The sequence below is a fragment of the Gambusia affinis genome, linkage group LG17 (assembly GCF_019740435.1).
Source record: "Gambusia affinis linkage group LG17, SWU_Gaff_1.0, whole genome shotgun sequence".
Taxonomy (NCBI): domain Eukaryota; kingdom Metazoa; phylum Chordata; class Actinopteri; order Cyprinodontiformes; family Poeciliidae; genus Gambusia; species Gambusia affinis.
In genome coordinates, this window is record NC_057884.1 from 20,674,359 (window position 1) to 20,695,359 (window position 21,001).

Here is a 21,001-nt window from a genome sequence, read left to right on the forward strand (position 1 = left end):
TGTTATAATGTGACAACGTGAATTCAAATTCCAATTCTTGGTTGTTGTTTTTATTAATGTCTGGTTTTGGTGCTCTCTCTGTATCGCCCTTATTATTATTATTATTATTAGTAGTAGTAGTAGTAGTAGTAGTATTGTTATTGTTATTGTTATTACTGTTATTATCATCACTATCCTCGCTGTAGAGAGAGCTCCACTGAGGGCGCGCGCGCTCTTGTTGTGAAAGAAGCCTGTTTCCATGGCAACCGGGAGGCTGATTCGCCTCGTTTCTGTTCAGGCTGCAGGGACGATCCCTGCAGCAGCAGCAGCAGCAGCAGCGTCTTCAACAAAAACAGGCAGACATTAGACTGCAGGAGGAGATACTCGGTACCTGCGTGTTTGGGTTTACCTCGTCTCTGAGGACGAGACTAAATGTTTAAGGAGACGAGAAAGGAAGAAAGAAAGAAAGAAAGAAAGATGGCGCCCGTGTTTGGCGTGATTAATGAGCTATGGTTCGTTTCAGTGGGTTTTTATACCCAGGAGCGACAAATAATGACCCAAATTGAATTTTATCACCTCGTAGCTCAAAAACACAGAAATAAAATATATATTAAATAAAACAAAGGTCAAGATAAAATAAATCAACTGTCTTATGTGATTAGAGTTTTTTATCTTCATTGATTAAATAAATATGCATTCAATTTATTTCATGTATTTTTACATGTATTTTTTATGCTTTATTTGATTTCATAATTTATTAATAATTAGTATTGAGGACCAGTAGTGCCGAAATTCTCCAACTGAGAATTTAAAATGGAAGAATTTGAATTAAGAGCTACAGCAGCATTTAATTTCTGTTAGTGATTAACAAAGTATTTTTGTGTTGGATTTGAATTTGAATTCAAGTTGGTAAATACATATTTATGTGTAATAATTTAAAGAAAAGTGGAATTCACAAAAGTAAAGACAATCATTTCAGAATCCCATATTGCAGTACATTATTATTTTTATTTAATTCTGTATAACGTAACACATCTAAACAAAAGGGTGGGGCTAAAACTGCTAAAGGCAATATGATTGGTCATTTGAGCTGCTGTATCTTTAACTCAAGTGAATAGCAGGAGCCATTTATAGTTACGTTTTGTCATAAAAATATTGTATAAAATAATTTGTAAGTGTTTAAATATGTTCATCTAATCAGTTATTGAAACACAAAAGTCATGTAAACTATGCAGTCGTGCACAAATATTCACTTATTTGCAATAATTTAATATTATTTTATTTATCAAATTTTGGCACTTTTGGTTCTCTGTACTCCACAATGTGACTGTTTTTTAATACTTGCCGCATCAAAAAAGCAGAAACCAAAACAATTTGTTGATGTTCTTTTGAATGTTTCTTTCCTCTGCTGTGTTTGGACCAACATTTCACCAGAACCTCCCTGTTTTATCCCAGCAGCAGCGGATCTGCAGAAGCTGCTCGGACTGAATGAAGCGGATCCCGCGGGAGCGCGCACAAGCAGCCGATCGCCGCGGCGCGCATCGCACAGCTGTCAGCACCAAGGACAGCACCGGCACCGGCTCCGCTCCAGACGCGGTTCGGGAGTCCAAACGGGCTGGGACGCGGTTCGACGGAAGCTAGTGCGATGTTTTAGCTAGCCTTTTTTTTTTTATTATTATTTTTAAAGATAGTGACAATTTAATTAAATTTTTCGTTTAGAGAGCCAGAGAAAAAAGATGCAGTTTGGAGATTTCCGCTCCTGATCATGCACATTCCTCCGCATTTCGTTTAGCCAGCGCTTCTCTCCAGGCTTCCGTTTTCCTTTTTCGGGGCTCCCATCGTCCCCCCGCCCCGGCCGGTTTCGTCGCCCACCTGGATCGCGCCCGCCTCGCTCAGTCCGAGCCGAGCCGAGCCGCCACCGCGGAGAAAAGGGACCGGGCTGCGCTGTGCGGGTTGGCGCTCCACGCGATGCGTCTGTTTCTGCTGGCGGTGCTCCTCTCGTGCTCCTGCGCGCGGGCCGGCTGCGAGCCCAAGATCGTGAACATCGGGGCCGTCCTGAGCCAGAAGAGGTACGAGCAGGTGTTCAAGGATGCCGTGAACCAGGCCAACCAGGTGTACGGCCGGGACAAGTTCAAGCTGAACGCCATTTCCGTCACGCACAAGGCCAATGCGATCCAGATGGCTCTGTCGGTGTGCGAGGACCTGATCCACAGCCAGGTAACCGACCCGCCGCGTCCCGCACCGCTGTACCGCATCGGAGCAGAGTGTTCTGCTGCGCTGGAGGCTCCCCACCATGACACGTTCAAAGTTTTTATTTTCCATTTAATGAGAAATCTACGGAAGACGATTAGGGCCACAGGAAGTGGAAAGAAAGTCAGATTTATTTTTATTTTGTCAAAATTCTGACATTTTTCTCAAAATTCTGTTTTGTTTTTACTCACAATTCTGAGTTTTATCTCAAAATTCTAACATTAATCTCAGAATTCTGACATTTTTTTCCCTCATAATTTGGAGAATAATCTCAGAATTCTAACTTTTTTTCTCACAATTCAGAATTTAATCTGAGAATTCGGACTACAATCTCAAAATTCTAACTTTTTTAATCTCAGATTTCAAACTTTTTTCTTGAAATTCTGACTTTTTTATCAGACTATAATCTTAAAATTCTGACTTTGTTCCTCATAATTCCGATTTTAGTCTCATAATTTGTACCTTTTTGCAGAATTCTGATGTTTCTCTAAAAATTCTGACTCAGAATTTTGACATTGATTTTACAATTCAGAATTTAATCTGAATTCTCACTGTAAACTCAAAATTATAGCTTTTTTCTCAAATTCTGAATTCTCTTTTTTTGCTCATAATTCGGACTGTAATCTCAGAATTTGAGCTTCTTTTCGCAGAATTCTAACTTTAATATCAAAATTATAAATTTAATCAAAATTCATACTTTTTTTTTTTTTTGCAGAATTCTGACTTTTAATCTCAGCAGATTAAAATCAGAATTCTGAGATTAAATTTCTGAATTTGCACCTCAAATACGTTTCCTGGTCTAGTTTCTAGTGCAAATATCTTAGTACTTGAAATGAGACAAAACTAACTGAAAAGCAGCTTTCCAGTTAGTTTTAAAATATAATCTTGTTTTAAGTCAATAATTCTTGAGTACACTTTGTGAAAGACATATTTTTGAGTCGACTGACGTTTCCTGTGTAAGAAATAAATTTATTGGTGTTTTAGAGTATTGAACTTAGCAAAACTGACAGAAATAAAAGGTGGACACATATCATGCGTTATAATTCTATGTTACATAAGTTACCTTTTGTGAAGTAAAGTATTGACATCTAATGACTTAATAATAATAATAAATCCATTGAAATGCGGCTGAAACATAAAAATCAGACCTGACTAATCTGAGTTTAGCTTCAAAACATAAATATTCCTCTAAACATTTAAAAACTGATGTTTCGTTCCACTTTGTGTTGCTGCTACATGACGAACTCCCAACAGATCTTTCTGCGCCGGCGTTCAAAAATAGCCTTTAGTTTGAGGCAGATTTCAGACGATAGGTCCGCTCCACTTTTCCAGCCGCACAGCTGCAGATCTACTGAAGTGCACCGGAGCAGGTCAGGGCTGAAAATCTGCAGAACATTAAAACACGCCTGCAAGAAGAGGCTGCAACTGCAGGCGGGGGATAGTTCAAGGCAAACCGTAGCTTAGCTGAGCAACTTTTCAGGAGGGATGATTTCTGTTACTGCTGCTCTGATTCAGAGACGCAAACTCATTTTCATTTTGGGCCGTTTCCAGATTATGAATGTCCTCAACGGGCTGCTTGAAATGTGTTGATAAAATCCATTAACAAACCTCTGTCACAAGAATTTATTGATAACAATCATAAATGATCAAAAAAATGGTTAAATGAAGAAGAGGATCAAGTCCTGAAACAACAACAAAAGAACTCTATCTTTTGATCTCAAAATATCAAAGTCAGAAATCTGAGAAAAAAAAGGTCAGAATTGTTAGATTAAGGTTAGAAATTTTTTTTATAGAAAAGGCAAAATTCTGAAAAATATCACATTTCTTATATTAAAGTTAGATTTTTTTTTTCTTTTACCAAAGTCAAGTTAGAATTTTGAGAAAAGTCAAAATTATGAGGAATAAAGTCTGAATTTTATTTAGTACTTTTATTTCTTGACCCCAATCTTCTTCCATATAAAACTGTCTTCTTTGTTTCATTTGTACTGCTATTACCTCCAAACTGTAGTGGTGATAAAGTGTGAAAACGCCTTGAAAATGCTTGGATTTTACTGTGAACCCTGGAAGAAGCGCCGGCGTTATGTCACAGCGACCCGAGGCGTGAATCTCTCTCCCACACACATAATTAGGCTTTATACAAAAACCCAGAAAGAACACCCACAGGTTCAGATCTGCTTTCTCATCCTCTGCTTGCTGTATCGCCTCAAACAGATGCACTCCTGTAGAATAACACAGTCCCATCCGATCACATTTACACCCAAAACACCAAACAGTCCTGATGTGCAAATGAGAACAAACCGTCTGAAGTGGACAGAAAGTCTGCGGGGAGTTTAATCAGATGAGATTAGCTTGTAGGACGCAGTGGCAGATGGAGGAGAAGAGCTGCCTGCGAGCATTCCTTGGAAGGAAGACCTCATTTCTGACCCAGCCATACGGGATGCTCCCATCCAATAATCCGGGCCGCAGCATCTCTGCCAGCCTGATCCACTTTCCTCCCCGCCCGCCTCCCAGGCGTCTCATCCGCTCTGGTTTTCAACCCAAACACCCACAATGACAAACAAAAGACTTATTCCTCCTGCGTGACTAACATCATTCCAGACGACAATGTTATTTTTAACCTTTTTATGCAACTTTTTGGAGCAGAGAGGAGTCTGGTTTAATTTGTCTGCAGGATGTGATGTCTAAATTAATAGCTGCAGATGCTAATGGGGGAAAATCTTCTAGTTTCTCATTAGTAATCATAAAACAAGACACACTTTGAATTTTACTGTTGATTCAGAACCAAATTATTTTAACTGATGCTAAAAAAAAATGAGATCAAAATCATATTCATTATTACTAGCTCCCATGAGGCTTTGGGTAAATAATGGGTGCGACTTCCGCCGCAAACCGGAAACGGCATTTGTTTACATGCTAGCAACGCGCTAACCGGCTCTCGTCAGATGTTTTAGTCTATAAAATATTCGAACACCAGCTGTCACAGCTCAAATGTGACAGATGCTGAAGGTGAGTAGGAGGATGAGTGACTTGAAGGAGGATGTTACTGCTTACATCCGGAAGTTTGGCGCATGCGCATTCATTTACTTGCCATCCGTAGCCGCGCTGTGCCTGTAGAAGTAGAACAACTCCGTTAACAAAATGAAAGCTGGACACGTAGAGATTGTTCACTTAGTGAGCCACAGGAAAGGGAAAATAACAGAAAAACCGTTGAAGAACAATTTAAAACCCCTAGTGTTCTTTTTTTTCTGGCTCTGTGTAGGCTAAGCTACATGCAGACATGTTGTCATAGCAACCGACAATGGCTCCACAACAAACAAAAAACACTCAAACATTTCCCACACAGAGAACTGAATATTCTGTCCATTACAGTTTTATGTTTTTAGGTTTGATCTTCACTTTGTGATTATTGATAAGTGGTGGCTGTGGTAGCTTAGCTACCGCTGCTGTTAGCTAATCTAACACTGCAGCGTTTGGTTAGCTAATTGAAACACCTGCTTTACTGATGATCTGTCACAGTTGGTTTGTGGGTCGCCTTTCTTTTTTATTTCGTAACTGAACTGAAACACGGAGTTCCACATGTTATGGTTACCATAGTCAAGCTAGCATAGCTGAAATACTTCCGTGTCCCTTGCATTTTTTTTTAAATTTAACTTTATTTTCTTGTAGTGTTGACAAGCACTGCGTCGGTTTTTCTTTTATACTTTTACCAGCTGAACAGGAGACAGGAGGAAATTACCTCACAGCAGCAGATTGGAAGGTCAAAAATGTTTTATCAAAAGAAAAGTAGAACTTTCATACATACATTTAAGATTTAGTGTGTTATGTTGACAAGTTGACGGCTAAAACTACTGGTAGTCATCATTGGCAAGCAGCTTATTGGCCTCTAGGTCGGAGATTGTCACATTTATGAGATACATGTTGGCCGAAATGTTCTTCCAAAGAATTAAAACAAAAATATATTGTATTATTTCTTACACCAAACACTATGGAGGAAGTTCAGAACAGTTATAAGGACTAAATTAAAATAATGGCTTGTAAATGTTTTAAAATATATATTTAAAAAAAATCTTAATTAAATATTTAACTTTATTTAATATTTAATTAGTTATACTTTTAGGTTTTTTTTCTTTTGTAGTCAAATTTAAATAATTAATGATGTAAACTATTAATTGAATAATTTAATAAGTGAGTTATTTATGAACCACATAGCACATTTTAGCAACAAGGCAGTTCGAAGTGTTTCACACCGTAAAGAACAACAGGCATGAAACAATTGAGAAACAAGTAAGAATAAGAAATGTTACATTTTGTCGAGAACCATCATCAAAATCATAAATACAAATAAAATATGTTGGTCAACGTTCCATTTAATATGCTTCAAAAGCAACTCTTAACGGATTTGCAGTTTTCTGGAAGTCTGTTCCACATTTACGACCCTCTTGTATCTCCATACAAAAATTAAACATTTCAATAAATAATTAAATGTTAGTGTTGTTGTGATTTATTAGCGTTTTCATCCTTCTTTTCCTGCGTTTCTCTGCAGGTTTACGCCATCCTGGTGAGTCACCCTCCTCAGTCCAGCGACCATCTCACCCCGACGCCCGTCTCCTACACGGCCGGCTTCTACCGCATCCCGGTGGTGGGGCTCACCACGCGCATGTCCATCTACTCCGACAAGGTGAGTGACGGATGAAAACGGCTGGAGAGTCGGCACTCAGATGAATTAAGGAATTCCCCAGGGACGCCTTCAAGAGCATCCTAGATTAAACGTCCCATCAGCGTCCATTAGGGGAGCTGTGATTAAACGGCTTTCCAGATGAAAGTCGAAAGTCTGCCATTAATATTGCCCCTGACGTTAAAAAGAAAAAGCTGTGACGCACAAACCGCAGTAATGAACTCTTAAAAGCAATCAGACGAGTTAAAAAAAAGCAGAGGCATTAAAAATTTAAAGGAGGCCTTGGAAGATCTCCATTAACATTGGAGGGAGAATTTCACAACACTGGAAACATTTAGAGATTTTATGTAAATGATACGGTTTGACTGAAGTGGAAAAACAGCCTGGAGTAAACTTTAAAAAGAGATTAATTTTAAAAGTAATAAAAAATACTTTTAAAATCTGAAATATTAGAATTGCATCTAATTTTTCAGAGACTTCAAGGTTACCTTACAGAGCTTTCCAGCAACAGAACTGCAGCTTCTCTTTTGATTCATAATGAGTCTTTGGAGATAGATTAATCTCTTAATAGATGGTAAATTATGAAGTTTTCTGTTGTGTGAAGTTTCCCGTCCTCATTGGTTTGCTTCCCTCTCGGTTCTCCTCAGAGCATCCACCTGTCCTTCCTGCGGACGGTCCCGCCGTACTCCCACCAAGCTCACGTTTGGTTCGACCTGATGCGCGAGTTCAACTGGAACCACATCATCCTGATCGTCAGCGACGACCACGAGGGCCGGGCGGCTCAGAAGAGGCTGGAGACGCTGCTGGAGGAGCGAGAGACGAAGGTGAGACGCCGGGGCGCTGCGGCCCGCCCTCATCTCCTCCCTCCACCTTTAGGGAGTGTGTGAGCACGAGTGTGTGCGAGTGTTTTTCGGAGATCTTCTGTGTACCTAGCTGTTTCCCTCTCTGTTGTCTGAGCACATCTCTTTCTCACCATTGTGTAAACATTGGCTAACATTCCCAGAGACATCAACAGCGTCTAATGTGGTCTAATCTGACAGAAGTTTGTATGTTTATTTGCTCATCTTCACGTTGCTTTTCGCCACAGTCCAAATTATCTTGTGTCTATCCACACTGGGAGCCAAATAGTGGACTTTAACATGGGGCTCTGCAAACCATCGCAGAAAAACAAAATGGTTCCAGGGTTTTTTACTGTAGAAACTTTTGCATGTTTTGTCACGTTACAGATGCAAATTTTAATGGTTTTCATTTAGCAGAAGGGATACAGTTTAGATTTTTTGGGTTTTACTTACAAACTTTTACATAAGAAAGTAAAAAAAAAAAAACATTCTGAACATCCTCTGAGGAAAATAAGGTAGTGGCAGCATCATGCTGTGTGGAAGATTTTCTACAGAAAAGACAAGAAAACTTTTTACAGAGTTTATGGAAATTTTTATAGGGAAATTGCACAAGAAGTTGCTAAAAGATTATAAAATTAAAATATAAACATTCAGACAGAATAAATAAAATTTTTTATTGTTGGGTTAACGTGATATTTTATTAAAAACACCTTGAAAAAGTACATTTTAAATTAAATTAAATCACTTGTACAAAGGTTCTCAAATACACTTAACATTAATACTAACTTAGTAAGTTAACCTTTATTTAGTTTATTTTATATATATTTTAATAATTTTCCATCTTTGTTTGAACCTCCATAAATCAGTGCCGTTGTGACACCTGAATATATTTATGTTATTATGGTTATTTTACTGATTACTTGGTTTCAAAAGTAGTTGGATTACAAGTTACTTTATTAGTTACATCACAGCCTAAAGTTACCAACAGTCACTTTACTGGAGGTGAATTTTTAACAGTGTCAGAAAAGTTTCTCCTGACATTATAAAACTGTTTTCTGACAAAAATGTGTATTTTTTTTTATTTAAAAAATTATATTTTTTGACTTCATGTACCATAAATTTCTGCTTTTATTTAAAGAAAAACACAATTTTGGCACCAAATTGTATCTTTTATTGTTTGTGTTGTGAAACCTCCTGCATTGGTTGCAGCTTTATGATTCTCTACCTGCTGGAAATTTCTCTTTAATTGTGATTTTTAAGCTAAATAAAACTTTGTCACCAGCACAGAAATTAAAATGAACCTGAATGTTTTCATGTTTAGCCGAAACAAACTGAAAATAGTGACGAAAACATTTCTCCCCTCCCTGCATTGTTGTTTACGTTTGTGTTGTTGACTCCTGAAGGGCAGCTAATTAATTTCTTTCTGCAAAGGAAAATACAAAAATAAACTTGAATAAGTTATTTTAATAGTGCTGAATCAATTAATTGCGATTGTATTGAAATAACCATCAACTTATTTAGTAATCAATTAATTGTGAATTGGAGAATACAGACTAAAAAAAGCCATTTGTTGAAAAAACTGTTCACAGCAGTAATTAAGCCAAACTGCTAAAAGTTTTACACATTTTGCATTTAAAATAAAAACACTGTTATTGTAAGTTTGTTTTATTCAAAACTCCAGTGAATTTTAGTTCAGATGTATTAATGGAATTATAAATTTTTGTATTTTAGGTAATAAAATGTTTATTTTACCATTGAAATAGAAACTGAATGATTTGTTTTCTTGCATCTTTTAATGCAAATAATCAATCCAAAATGAAACTCATTCAAGTTTGCATTTGTAACATGAGAAAAAGTGAAAGTGGATCAGAGCTGAATTCAGAGTTACAACATAAAGTTTCCCCCGTTAGGAAGAAACCCAGTTGGAATAAAAAAAGCCGAACTCGATCCATTTAACAGGAGGAAATCTCTCTGGGACGGGTTTTCGCTCCTCTTGGGGCGAGTTTCTGCTGTAATTGTGTGCTGGAGTGAAATGAGTCCCGATTCGGAGGCTTAATTAAATCAGAAGCTGCAGAGATTCAGAATATGACGTCCACCCGAGGCTGTTTGCCCAAGTTGAAGCGAAAGCTGCTCCGATTGCTGGGATCAGCCGCCAACAGGAAAACACTTCAGGAAAAAATAAATAAAAATCACGCCGCCATTTACTCCGCTCAAATCATTTAGCCCAGAGTCACATCCTGCATTTACGGAGAAGAAACAGACAATTAAAAGCTTGTGATGAGGATCCAGGAAGCTGCTTTTATGCAGGGTGCAGTTTGGATGTCAAAACGAGCCCATCTGTGCTCTCCATCGAACGCCGCCGCTCGTTTCCTGTGAGACTCCAGTCAGGAGTGTGTATTTACACACAACTGCTGCGCCAGTTTAACGTTTTCTAGCTGCTGTGGAAATACATCCGAGTTCAGGAAGCGATTATTGTACCGACAGTTCAGAGTGGAAAGGATGACAACTGAAAATCCACACAAATAGACAAAAACAGAGAGAAAATTGATTCTAGGACTAATTGTGTGTCTACTGTACGCATCACTGGGTTCAATTCTGTCAATAAACGAATAAAACTGACAAGTTGTGTTTCTAATTCGCACACAACCTGCAGCTAGAGCCACACATTCACATACACCGAATAAAACTGACAAACCCTGTAACCCAAGTCTTACAGTTCAAAATACAGTCAACTATAGAGCTAAATTGGTGCCACAAAGTTTGTTCAACATAAAAAAGTAAGATTTGAAACTGAAAAAAAATCAAAAGCTGAACAAACAAAACTCAAACCTTGACTCTGAAAAATAGTCAAGTGAAATGTTTGATTTCACTTTAATTTTTTTCAGTTTCTCACAGTTTTTTCAATTTCAAATCTTTTATTTTAATTTTCAAAATTGTTTTTCAGTTTCAAATCTTTTTTTTTCAGTTTCAATTACTTGCAACTTTTTTTTACTATTTTAGCTCAAAAATTGTCCCGGTTTTCTAAAAATCTAAAAGTGTCTGAGATTTTTCTCACAAATTTTTAACTTCTCCTATTCAGTAATTTTCAAGTTTTTCCTAAAAAAAAATTCTGTGATTAATCTCAGAAGTTTGGAGATTTTTCTCACAAATTTGCAAATTTTGAAACTCTGAAATTTCCATATTAAAAAAAATAATAATCTTGGTTTTTTGGCAAAAATGTACTCCTTTTTCTATCTAAAGTGTGATAATGCTGCAGAATAAAATATTCCTTTAATACAAGGTTTGGTGTGTCAATAACTCTGAAGGACTCTGCATACTTTTCAAAAACACAGAGTGTTTTGAATGTATAAAAGTAGATCTTTGTTTCTGTACAACAACGAACTGATGCAACATTCTGTAAAAGTAGAGAACAGCCTGAGTCGAGAGCTGGAGAAGCTGTAAATTATTAAAGCACAAACTGCTGAGAAAAGACACAAAGTGCCAGGTTTCTCCTGCCTTCTAAAGACCCACCATGTAATTTTGATGCAGCGTCACTTAAGGAGAAACAAAAGAGCATAAAGAACGTAAAGAGGGATTTTATTTTGGGCGCTGTGATGGACAGAAATGAGCAGAAAAATCAAAACCTCTGTTGTAGGAGGACATGCTTAGCTTGTTCGTTAAAACCCGAACTCGCCAGTTCAGGAAATTTATCAAGAGTAAAAAAGTATTTGGTAAAAATGGTACTCAAGTACTGAGTAACTGAAACATTAAACATTAATCCTTTAAAAATTACATCAACAGACGGACCAAAATATAAAGTTATGTGGAGATTTTGGTATTTTTAACATCAAAATTAAAATAATTCATACATAGATGGAAGATTATTTCACTTATACTAACACATTTTCCCCAGTGAAATAATCTGCCAGTGGAATTAAAACGTTTTCATTAATATTAAGGAATTTTTATTAAAACAAGCCTCTTTCGTAAGTTAGTTTTCTCTTATTTGAAGTGTGCTAACAAACACGCAGTAGAAACTAGACCAGAGACGCCTGGTGAGATTCTGTCTTTTTGTAGCGTGGCCGCTGTGCCGTTACCTAGCAACGCCTGTCAGCCCAGGCCCGTTACCTAGCAACGCCAACGGAACTCCAGCAGTTTGGTCAGCCGCTTTAAAATGGCTGCTGGTAAAGACAAGAGTTTTGATGTTGACTGCAGAAATGTAACGAACATATTTTCTCTACTTTTTGTAGAGTGTATTTATATTGTTAGAAAATAAATAAAATGCAGTTTGGAAAGCTGAAATGTTACTTGTTAGTTATTTTTGTCTTTTGTCAAGACGTTTAACCTGGAGACCGGAGCAAAAATACTGGGTAAGATTTTATGTTTTTTGACTGTAACTTGAGATTCGGGAGGTTTTTGAAACGCCTGGTTGTCTTTTTTTTAGCTCTGTTTTTAGAGTCAGATGAGACCCAAGTGGAAGCACAAAAACATTTCAAATAGATTTAAAAATGTTCCGTTTACGTCAGGAACTCGTCTTAAACACAATAAACCTTCCTGATCTTTATTTCCCAGCACATTTCAGTCATTTCTGATTCCTGTGCCGATGTTCTTTGCGAGCCCCAGTGTTAAAGCTCCCAATTTGAAGCAGAAAAGTGGAGATTTGTTGGAATGCTTTACTGCCCTCCATTTTCAACTGTTTATAATATTTTTCTGTGTCTGCATATTTTCTCTGTGCACATTACTCATCAGAATAAAAAAAGGAACTATGAAAACCTCGACCAACTGTCCTATGACAACAAGCGAGGACCTAAGGTATATTTGCATGGTCAATGCACGCCGCCCACCAACTTTCCAAACGTAGCAACTAGAAACCAGCCCAAACCAGTCACCGGCCGACCCGGAAATGCCCCCCTCTCTCTCGGTAGCACGTCTTTTCTTTGATTTTTTACTTTCAGACATTTCTCTATAATTAAAAAAAAAAAAAAAGAATGATTTTGGTATGAAAAAAAAAATAGATTTTTTTCGGTTGTTCCAGAAAAAAAAAAGAAGAAGAGAACAGAGCCCCGCTTTTGTCATTTTAATTTTTTTTTTCCGTCAATGAAGGAATGCATGTTCTTAAAAACACACACACACACACACACACACACACGGAAAAAAAGAAAACAGTTTGCAAGCTCATTCCTTTGTGGAGAACCGGTAGTTTGGGACTCAGACTTCCCAGATGCTACTTCCTCCCTGTCCGTAGCACCTCCCTGGTTTCAGCAGTTTTAATTTTTTTAATTTGATTTCTTTATCTTTTCGGAGGGAGAACGCCCTCCTCACTCCCCTCCTCACCTGTTTTTAGTTACTGGTTGCATTGACCTTCTTCTCCCCCTCTACCTAACACATGCACGTTCTTCTTTGGAGCCTTGATATAACCCTCAGTTTGCATGCAGACAAATGCAAAAGTTTTTTTCCCTTCAAGCTTTTTCTTTTTTTAGTTCAGCCGGTTCCCCTGGATCGCTTTCCTTTTTAATCTCTGTCTCTCGTTTTTTCAAACCAAATTGGCCACGCTCGTACCACGCAGGTAAAGCGGCAGCATGGTGTCTGTGCTTGGGAAAAGTAGCTGGCTTGACCTTTCTTCTGCCCCAACCGCAGGCAGAGAAAGTCCTACAGTTCAGTCAGGAGACAAACTTAACCGCGCTGCTGCTGGAGGCTAAAGAGCTGGAGGCCCGAGTCGTCATCCTGTCCGCCAGGTGAGGCGACCTTTCACCTTTCTGCCTGGTTCAGCAGGTAAAGAGGCTGCATGGTCAGCAGAGATAAATATGCAAAGTCTTTAATATAGTGTTCTCATTTTGTAGAACCACAAATATAAATGCAGAGTTTGGTAGTAATTAGTTGCATTTACTTGAGTCTTTTAGGAGTATTTTTACTACACTGTACTTTGAGTATGAAGTGTTTCTGCTCTTACTTGACTAACATCTTAAGATTTTCTACCCACTGAATGAAAATCAAACATGTTTTAACCAAAAGTCCACCAGACAGAGACACACCTGCAGGTTTTGTTAAAGTTTTATAAGTTTTTATTGAAAGAAACTGATCGGAAAAAAATATTTTGCCTGATTTTGTTATTTTTTTTTACTTATGTGAATTATTGTCATTTTGGTTCTTAAAATACCAAAATTTTCACTTAACTTTATATTTTGGTCCATTTGATTATGTAATTTTTAAATATTAAATGACTGATCATTTCAGTAACTTTTTACCAAAACACTTTTTTACTCTTACTTGAGTACAATTTTTGCCTGTAACATTAGAAGTTTCTAAAATTTAAAAAAATGTATAGACAGTTTGGTAGTAACTATTTATATTGACTGGAATAACATTTTTGAAAAAAAAAAAAAACTTTTTACTTTTACTTGAGTAATTTATTATAAAGTATTTCTGCTCTTATTTGAGTAAATTTCTGTATTTTCTTCCCACTGAATGAAAAACAAACATGTTTTAACCAAAAAGCCACCAGACAGAGACACACCTGCAGTTTTTGTTAAAGTTTATAAGTTTTTTATTGAAAACTGATTTGGAAACATTTTCTTTTGTCTGATTTTGTTAAAAACAAAAGCTCCTGCTGTTATTGTTTTGTAACTTATATCAATTATTGTCATTTTCGTTCTTAAAATACCAAAATTTTCACTGAACTTTATATTTTAGTCCATCTGATGATGTAGTTTTTAAATATTAAATGACTGATCATTTCAGTAGACTTTTACCAAAACATTTTTTTACTATTACTTTAGTAATTTCTTGGACCTCAATATCCGGGCAGCAGAAATGTCCTGGGTGACAGAATCAGATGTTAGAAAGCACTGATAATCCACCTCCTTTGCTTTTGCTACTCCTCTTTAGATGTTGGTCTCTTTTTCAGCTCTTCTAGGATTTGTCGTAGTTCAGGTGATATTACAGCTTTTGAGATGCTAATCAGCTGCTTCCGGTCGTAAAGACAAGCTTGTTGCCATGGCTACGCACCATTTTAAAAAAAAAGAGAGAGCAGAAAACGCTTCCAGCTGCACCGCATCCAAAAAGCAGACAAATGTGGCAACAGAAAATAAGTTACACAAAAGCTACCAACAGGATCACTTCCTGTAATCTGTCATTTTACGTAACGAGGGTTTAAAGTCCCAACAAACAGAAGCAGTGTAATATTTTAACCATGTTTTTGTTTTTTTATCTCCAGCGAGGACGATGCTGCCGCCGTGTACAAGGCGGCCCGCTTCCTCAACATGACGGGCTCGGGCTACGTGTGGCTGGTGGGGGAGCGGGAGATGTCCGGTAAAGCTCTGAGCGAGGCGCCAGATGGTACGTCCATCCAGAAACTCGCCCCGACGTTTGGTCCAGAACCAACCAGAAACACATAAAGGATCCCAGATATTAGCTAGTAATCATCAGATAAAAACCAAAACACCTGCATGTTGTGCTAAACTCTTCAAACTCTTCTGTGTTTAAGGATTAAATAGACTCTAACACTCAGAACTGAAGTAATTTAGTTGGTTTTTTTTGTTTGTTTAAAGGTGACCTATTATGCTTCCTTGAACAGGTTGGGTGGTTTTAGGGTCTCTTGTCACTTTAAATCCAAATAATCTGCTCCTTATTTGGATTTATTTGGAAACGCCTTTCTTTTCCAGCAGCCATTTTACAGTGGTAAAACCAGTTGACCAAGCGTGGTGGAACTCTGCTTCGGTTGCTCGGTAACGGGCGGAATTCCGCTGGGGTTGCTAGGTAACGGTGTAGTGCTCATCGAATGAGTCTCAGCAATTGGGAGGTTTTTGAAATGGCTAATTTTTCAGATACCAAAAAACAACTAGGTGTTTTTTTTAAGCTCTTGGACTGTTTTTTATAAAACAACAGAAACCCAAATAGAAGTATAAAATCATGCAAAAGTGAAATTTGCATAATAGGTCCCCTTTAATGTAAAACATTAGCGTCTTTAAAAATTGCTAATTGTATTTTTGTTTAGAAAGCACACAATATTCTCCTTTACATGTTAACATACTTCAGGCTTTTGCTTGTAGAGATAATAAATTAATCCAGATTTTTCCATGCTAACATGGTTTACCATTCCTTAGCTAGCATATGTGTGTAACATTAGCATAATTTGTAATTAGCTTATGTCATGCTAGTGTTATTTTTATTAATTTTAACCTTACAGGAGTAGCAAACTTAAAATAAATTGGTAGATTTTTAATGTTTAAGGAAGCAATATTATTTTAATTATTTGAAAATAAAACAACAGCTGATAAAAACTAAATTTACTGCAAACAAATTAAGTTTGATATCTTATATTTCCCCAGCAGTGACAGCAGTCAACAGCAGGAAGATTTTAATTGGCGTACAAACTATAAAAACAATCTTTCCATGTGTAATGTCATTTAGTTTGTATTATTCAATAGTACTTAAAAAAATGTTTATGATGCTAGTCTGATGTTCTGGGGGGCCCCCTGGTGGTGTGGGGGTACTAAGTGGATTTTCTTGCTGCTGTTGGTGACGGTTCTTGTTGCTGCCGGGTCTCAGGTCTGATCGCCCTCCAGCTCATCAATGGGAAGAACGAATCGGCCCACATCACCGACGCCGTGGCGGTGGTGGCCCAGTCCATCCAGGAGCTGTTTGAGAAGGAGAACATCACAGAACCACCGAAAGGCTGCGTGGGCAACACCAACATCTGGAAGACGGGGCCTCTTTTTAAACGGTGCGCTCGCCACAAGTCACTCAACATTCACAGATTTTCCTCTGATTTTAGATATTCACTGCAACTTTTCCGTAAATCTGACCAATCACTGGAACTCGGCTGGATTTCGACCAATCCAGCCAAATTTAACTTCCTGTTTCACAATGTCTCTCGAACGCCGAACCTGCTGGATCAGGGGTGTCCAAAGTGTGGCCCGGGGGCCATTTGTGGTGCTTAAAATAATTTTGATTGGCCCGATGACCACAAGTCAGAAACGGTAAAAAATTTCACCAACAAAATAGAAAACAAATTTGGAAATTGTCTTTTTTTTTTTTTTTTAAGTATTTATAGACTTTATGAAAATTTTCTTTATTTTCAAGCAGGTGAAAATAAAAATCACAATTTACAAATTTTTGCTTTTTAAATTTAATGCTAAAAAGTTTGGACACCACTGAGTTATCTGAAAGCCTGTTCGACACTTAATGGTAACATTTACATTTTTTTTATTGTTTTTGCAAAAACGTTATTTCACTCATAACAAGACTTTTTCCTCATGTTGTAAGTTAATTTATTTGCCAATTAAACTGGTAATTTTTCATCAATATTCAGGAATTATTGACTTAAAACAAGCCTCTGTATCTTGCAAAAAGTTTAATTTTAAGTTTGTTTTGTCTAACATATTTGAACGTGAAACTTGACCAAAATAACTTGGTGAGATTTTGTGTTTTTGCAGTGTAAACGTTACATTTTGTTAATTGTCACCATTACACATCAAATGTTGGTCAATGTTTCATTTATTATGGTTGAAAAACAAATCAAAACAGGTGGATTTAGTCCAGATTTAAAGGAATTCAGTGTTTCGGTTGTTCTGCAGTTTTCTTTATTTGAGGTGCTATTTCAATAAGACACTTGAAAATGTGATTCGTTATGTAATTGTAAACTACATGGGATTCCTGTCTGTTTTTTGGGAACTTGGCTTAAAAATAATGAGAAACTTTGACAAAGTTTTTGTGAAAAGTTGGCGCAAAATCAGTCGTTTTATTCCACAACAATAACAAAAAGGCATAGTGATATCCTGGAGGGACTGGATAGGAGCTGCAATGCAATTAGCATAAAGCTGGTTGTTTGTCATGTGACTATTAAACAACAAACTACAAACCTGCTTGAGGAAACTGGTGAGGCGTCTATCAGACGCTCCACCCATCATTCCCACTCCTGAATGAAAACAGATATTTACTCGTAATGGTTTGATCATTTCTTACGACCTGCTGACTCGGTGTGTGTTTCTCATGGTTTCTCCTCTGAATATTTACCTGATATTTACCTGGTCCTTTACCACCAGATTTAGCCCAGTTCAGGTTCTGCATCCTGCAGATGGAGCTGACCTGGTTACAAGAGGCTTCGCTGCTGCGTCACTGAACAAAACGCAGTTTTTATAAAAACTGATGCAGCTGCAAACAGTGGAGTCTGTTTTCTGTCATGATTATCACATTTTCCAGTAAAAATGTGTCAATTTGCTCCGTCTGACAGCCAGACGGAGCTGAAAGGAAATAATTTCTATTAAACTTTTAAACTGTGTGGGCGACAACATATCTCTGCATGAATCCATTCGCTTTTTAGCACAAATATATATTATGAAAAAGTATTAAGGTAAAAATTGTTTAAAAAAAAAAGTATGAGAATAAAGTCATAAAATTACAAGATGAAAGTTGAATAATCATAATATTGATTCTATTCTCAAAATAATTTGACTTTAATCTTATAATGTCACAACTTTATTTTATTTTCATGTTATTTTGACTACAGTCTCATAATTTTCTGACTTTATTCTCATAACCTTATATTATTTCCATAATAGGATTTTATCTCGCAATATCCAATTTCTTTTCTCAAAATTTTACTTTATCCTCAAAATTTGACTTTATTCTCATAATTTTGACTTTATTCTGATTTTATTTGGACTTTTTTGTGATTTTACTTTGACTTTATCTTTTATTTCTTATTTCTTTTAGAATGGCCATCCTCTAATTAATCAATACAAACACATATTAATGTATAAATAATATATATTTTTTTCCCACAGAGTGCTGATGTCGTCCAAATATCCGGAGGGTCTGACGGGACGCGTCGAGTTCAACGACGACGGAGACAGGAAATACGCTCACTACACCATCCTCAACTACCAGAAGTCTCGCCTGGTCCAAGTCGGCATTTACAACGGCACGCAGGTACCGGTTATTAAAACTCAAATTAGTGTTTGGTTTCTTTTTGCTGGTTATTTGGTTTGAATTAAATCCAGTCTGGATACATAATCAGTCTGAGCATCACAATGTCATCAGCAAATGGGATATTTAGTTAGTTTTGGAAGCTTTTAAAAGAAGAAAACCCTCCTGGACGTGGCGGGTCGGGTTGAATGTTGGTGAGTTGCTGCAGGTGTAACACAGAGCAGAGGTGAAGGCGATAAAACCAGAGCCGCTGCGCCGCGGCGGAGCCACGCTGACTCATTAGTGATGCTCACCCGCAGTGTTTGGAGTCTCGTCAGCAGCAGGCCTTCTGTCAGCGCTAACACGGCCGCGGGTCTGGCGTCGCTGCAGGTGGTGATGAACAATCAGCGCAAGATCATCTGGCCTGGAGGGGAGACGGAGAAACCGCAGGGCTTCCAGATGTCGACCCGATTAAAGGTGGGCGGACTCGGACTCGGACTCGGACACGGCTGTCACCTCCACACACACACACATCCATCCCATGTCTTCACACCGCAGGAGCTGCACTGCACTGAAAAAACACATTTATCAAGGATTATTGGTCTGTTTTCTACTGCAAGTATCTTTGTACACTTGAAGTGAGAAAAACCTGCTTAGAAGAAACTTTTCAACAAAATACAGGAGCTTTTTTTAACTGAACTATTCCTTAATATTGATGAAAACTTCTAGTTTCACTGGCAGATTATTTCCCTTACACCATGGAAAAATATTGTATCTTGTTAAACAGTCGAACTAGAACTTTTTCATCAATATTAGGCAATTATTGACTTAAAATTAGTTCCTATAAGTTGCTGAAAAGTTACTTCTGAGCAGGTTTTGTCTTATTTCCACTGTACTAAGACGTGTGCAGCAGAAACTACGGTAGACAAAAAATACCTGGTAAATGTTGTGTTTCTGCATTGTGGGTACTCCGCCGTTACCTAGCAACGCCAGCCAAGTTCAGCCCTGTTGCCTAGCAACCTAAATGGAACTCCAGCATGTTTGATCAGCTACTGCAGGTTTTCAGCTCTTTGAAGCTAAAATCAAATTTTTTTCCCTTCAGATTTGATTTGTGGATTTAACTAACAAGATGCAGACAGATTATCCTCTTTTGCTAAATTGTCATTTTGTGTTGACTTAAATGCTCTACGCCTCAAGTTTAGGAGTCTTTTTAATCCTTTTTAATAATTACAGTTTAATCTGATCTGTCTACCTGCTGCAGATCGTGACGATTCACCAGGAGCCGTTTGTGTATGTCAAACCGACGATGCAAGACGGGACCTGCAACGAGGAAAAGGCATTAAATGGAGTGACTATAAAGAAGGTTATCTGTACCGGGCCCAACGAGACCATCCCAGGTAAAACAGTTTCTCATTTGACCACATAAGCAGTAAGTTAGAATATTATTCAAAGGTTAAATTAGTTCAGTAAGCAGTAAATTAATTGGTTACGTAGTTTCATTACCTACAGGGGGATTTATTTCAAACATTTATTCAACACAATCTGGCCCAGCAGACAATCACTGACACCTTCCACAAAGTGGATGAGCCACAGGATGAAAAATGGGAAATTTAGTGGAAGGAAAAAATGTGCTAGAGCAAAAACATCAACAAACAGTGAAAATTCCACCCTCAATAGGACGGTGAATCAGTTCAGTCTAAAAGAGACAAGGTAAACCACATCAACATCTCATCTGGTTGACATTTATTTAATAAGAATATGTTTTTTATATTTTCATTACCTGTAAATCGTCAACATTAAAACTTAAGTTGGAATATTTCACTCCAAAAATAATTAACCTATGTAATATATGAGTTCAATATGAAATAAATTCACTTCAGATTAAAATGCAGCATCTGTTCTGTTCTTCAAAAGTCTCTTCAGTCTTTATATCTACAGTAAAACCAGTAAATGTGACGCCCAGCATGAATGTTGGTGGTTTTTTCAGGGCGTCCCATCGTGCCGCAGTGCTGCTACGGCTTCTGTGTCGACCTGCTGATTAAACTGGCCATGACCATGAACTTCACCTACGAGGTCCACCTGGTGGCTGATGGGAAGTTTGGAACCCAAGAGCGGGTAAAAAAAACACATTTCAGACGAAAAAATTCACTAATTTGGAATTTTATTGTAGAGCATCTATTAAATATTCGAAAGTAAATGCATCTTGTGAAGCTGATGCTTCCTGACACGCTATTGGCTGGTGTTTGTAAAGCAGCCAATCCAGGAGCTGCATTCATTTTCCTCGGCTCTGATTGGCTGAGAGCAGATAAGGAGTACCAAAGATGCTAGATTCTGTTGTAATGCAAAATAATATGTGCATATTAACACATATTAA

General features: G+C 37.5%; 1 protein-coding gene across 11 annotated transcripts in view; it reads left to right on the forward strand.

The window, feature by feature from the left end:
- Positions 1 to 1,408: 1,408 nt before the first annotated feature.
- grin1a (glutamate receptor, ionotropic, N-methyl D-aspartate 1a) overlaps positions 1,409 to 21,001 on the forward strand; it is a 50,746-nt gene continuing 31,153 nt past the window's right edge. For 2 of the 11 annotated variants that reach the window (XM_044095695.1, XM_044095697.1), the window contains exons 1-11: positions 1,412 to 2,196; positions 6,773 to 6,907; positions 7,552 to 7,728; positions 12,472 to 12,534; positions 13,360 to 13,457; positions 14,936 to 15,057; positions 16,270 to 16,444; positions 18,507 to 18,651; positions 19,018 to 19,104; positions 19,889 to 20,024; positions 20,615 to 20,742. In XM_044095695.1, coding sequence (XP_043951630.1) covers positions 1,948 to 2,196; positions 6,773 to 6,907; positions 7,552 to 7,728; positions 12,472 to 12,534; positions 13,360 to 13,457; positions 14,936 to 15,057; positions 16,270 to 16,444; positions 18,507 to 18,651; positions 19,018 to 19,104; positions 19,889 to 20,024; positions 20,615 to 20,742 — 1,515 coding nt within the window. In that variant the 5' untranslated portion in view covers positions 1,412 to 1,947. Of the gene's footprint in view, positions 2,197 to 6,772; positions 6,908 to 7,551; positions 7,729 to 12,471; positions 12,535 to 13,359; positions 13,458 to 14,935; positions 15,058 to 16,269; positions 16,445 to 18,506; positions 18,652 to 19,017; positions 19,105 to 19,888; positions 20,025 to 20,614; positions 20,743 to 21,001 lie in introns of all 11 variants that reach the window. The other 9 variants (XM_044095694.1, XM_044095693.1, XM_044095700.1 and 6 more) reach the window with 9 other exon arrangements.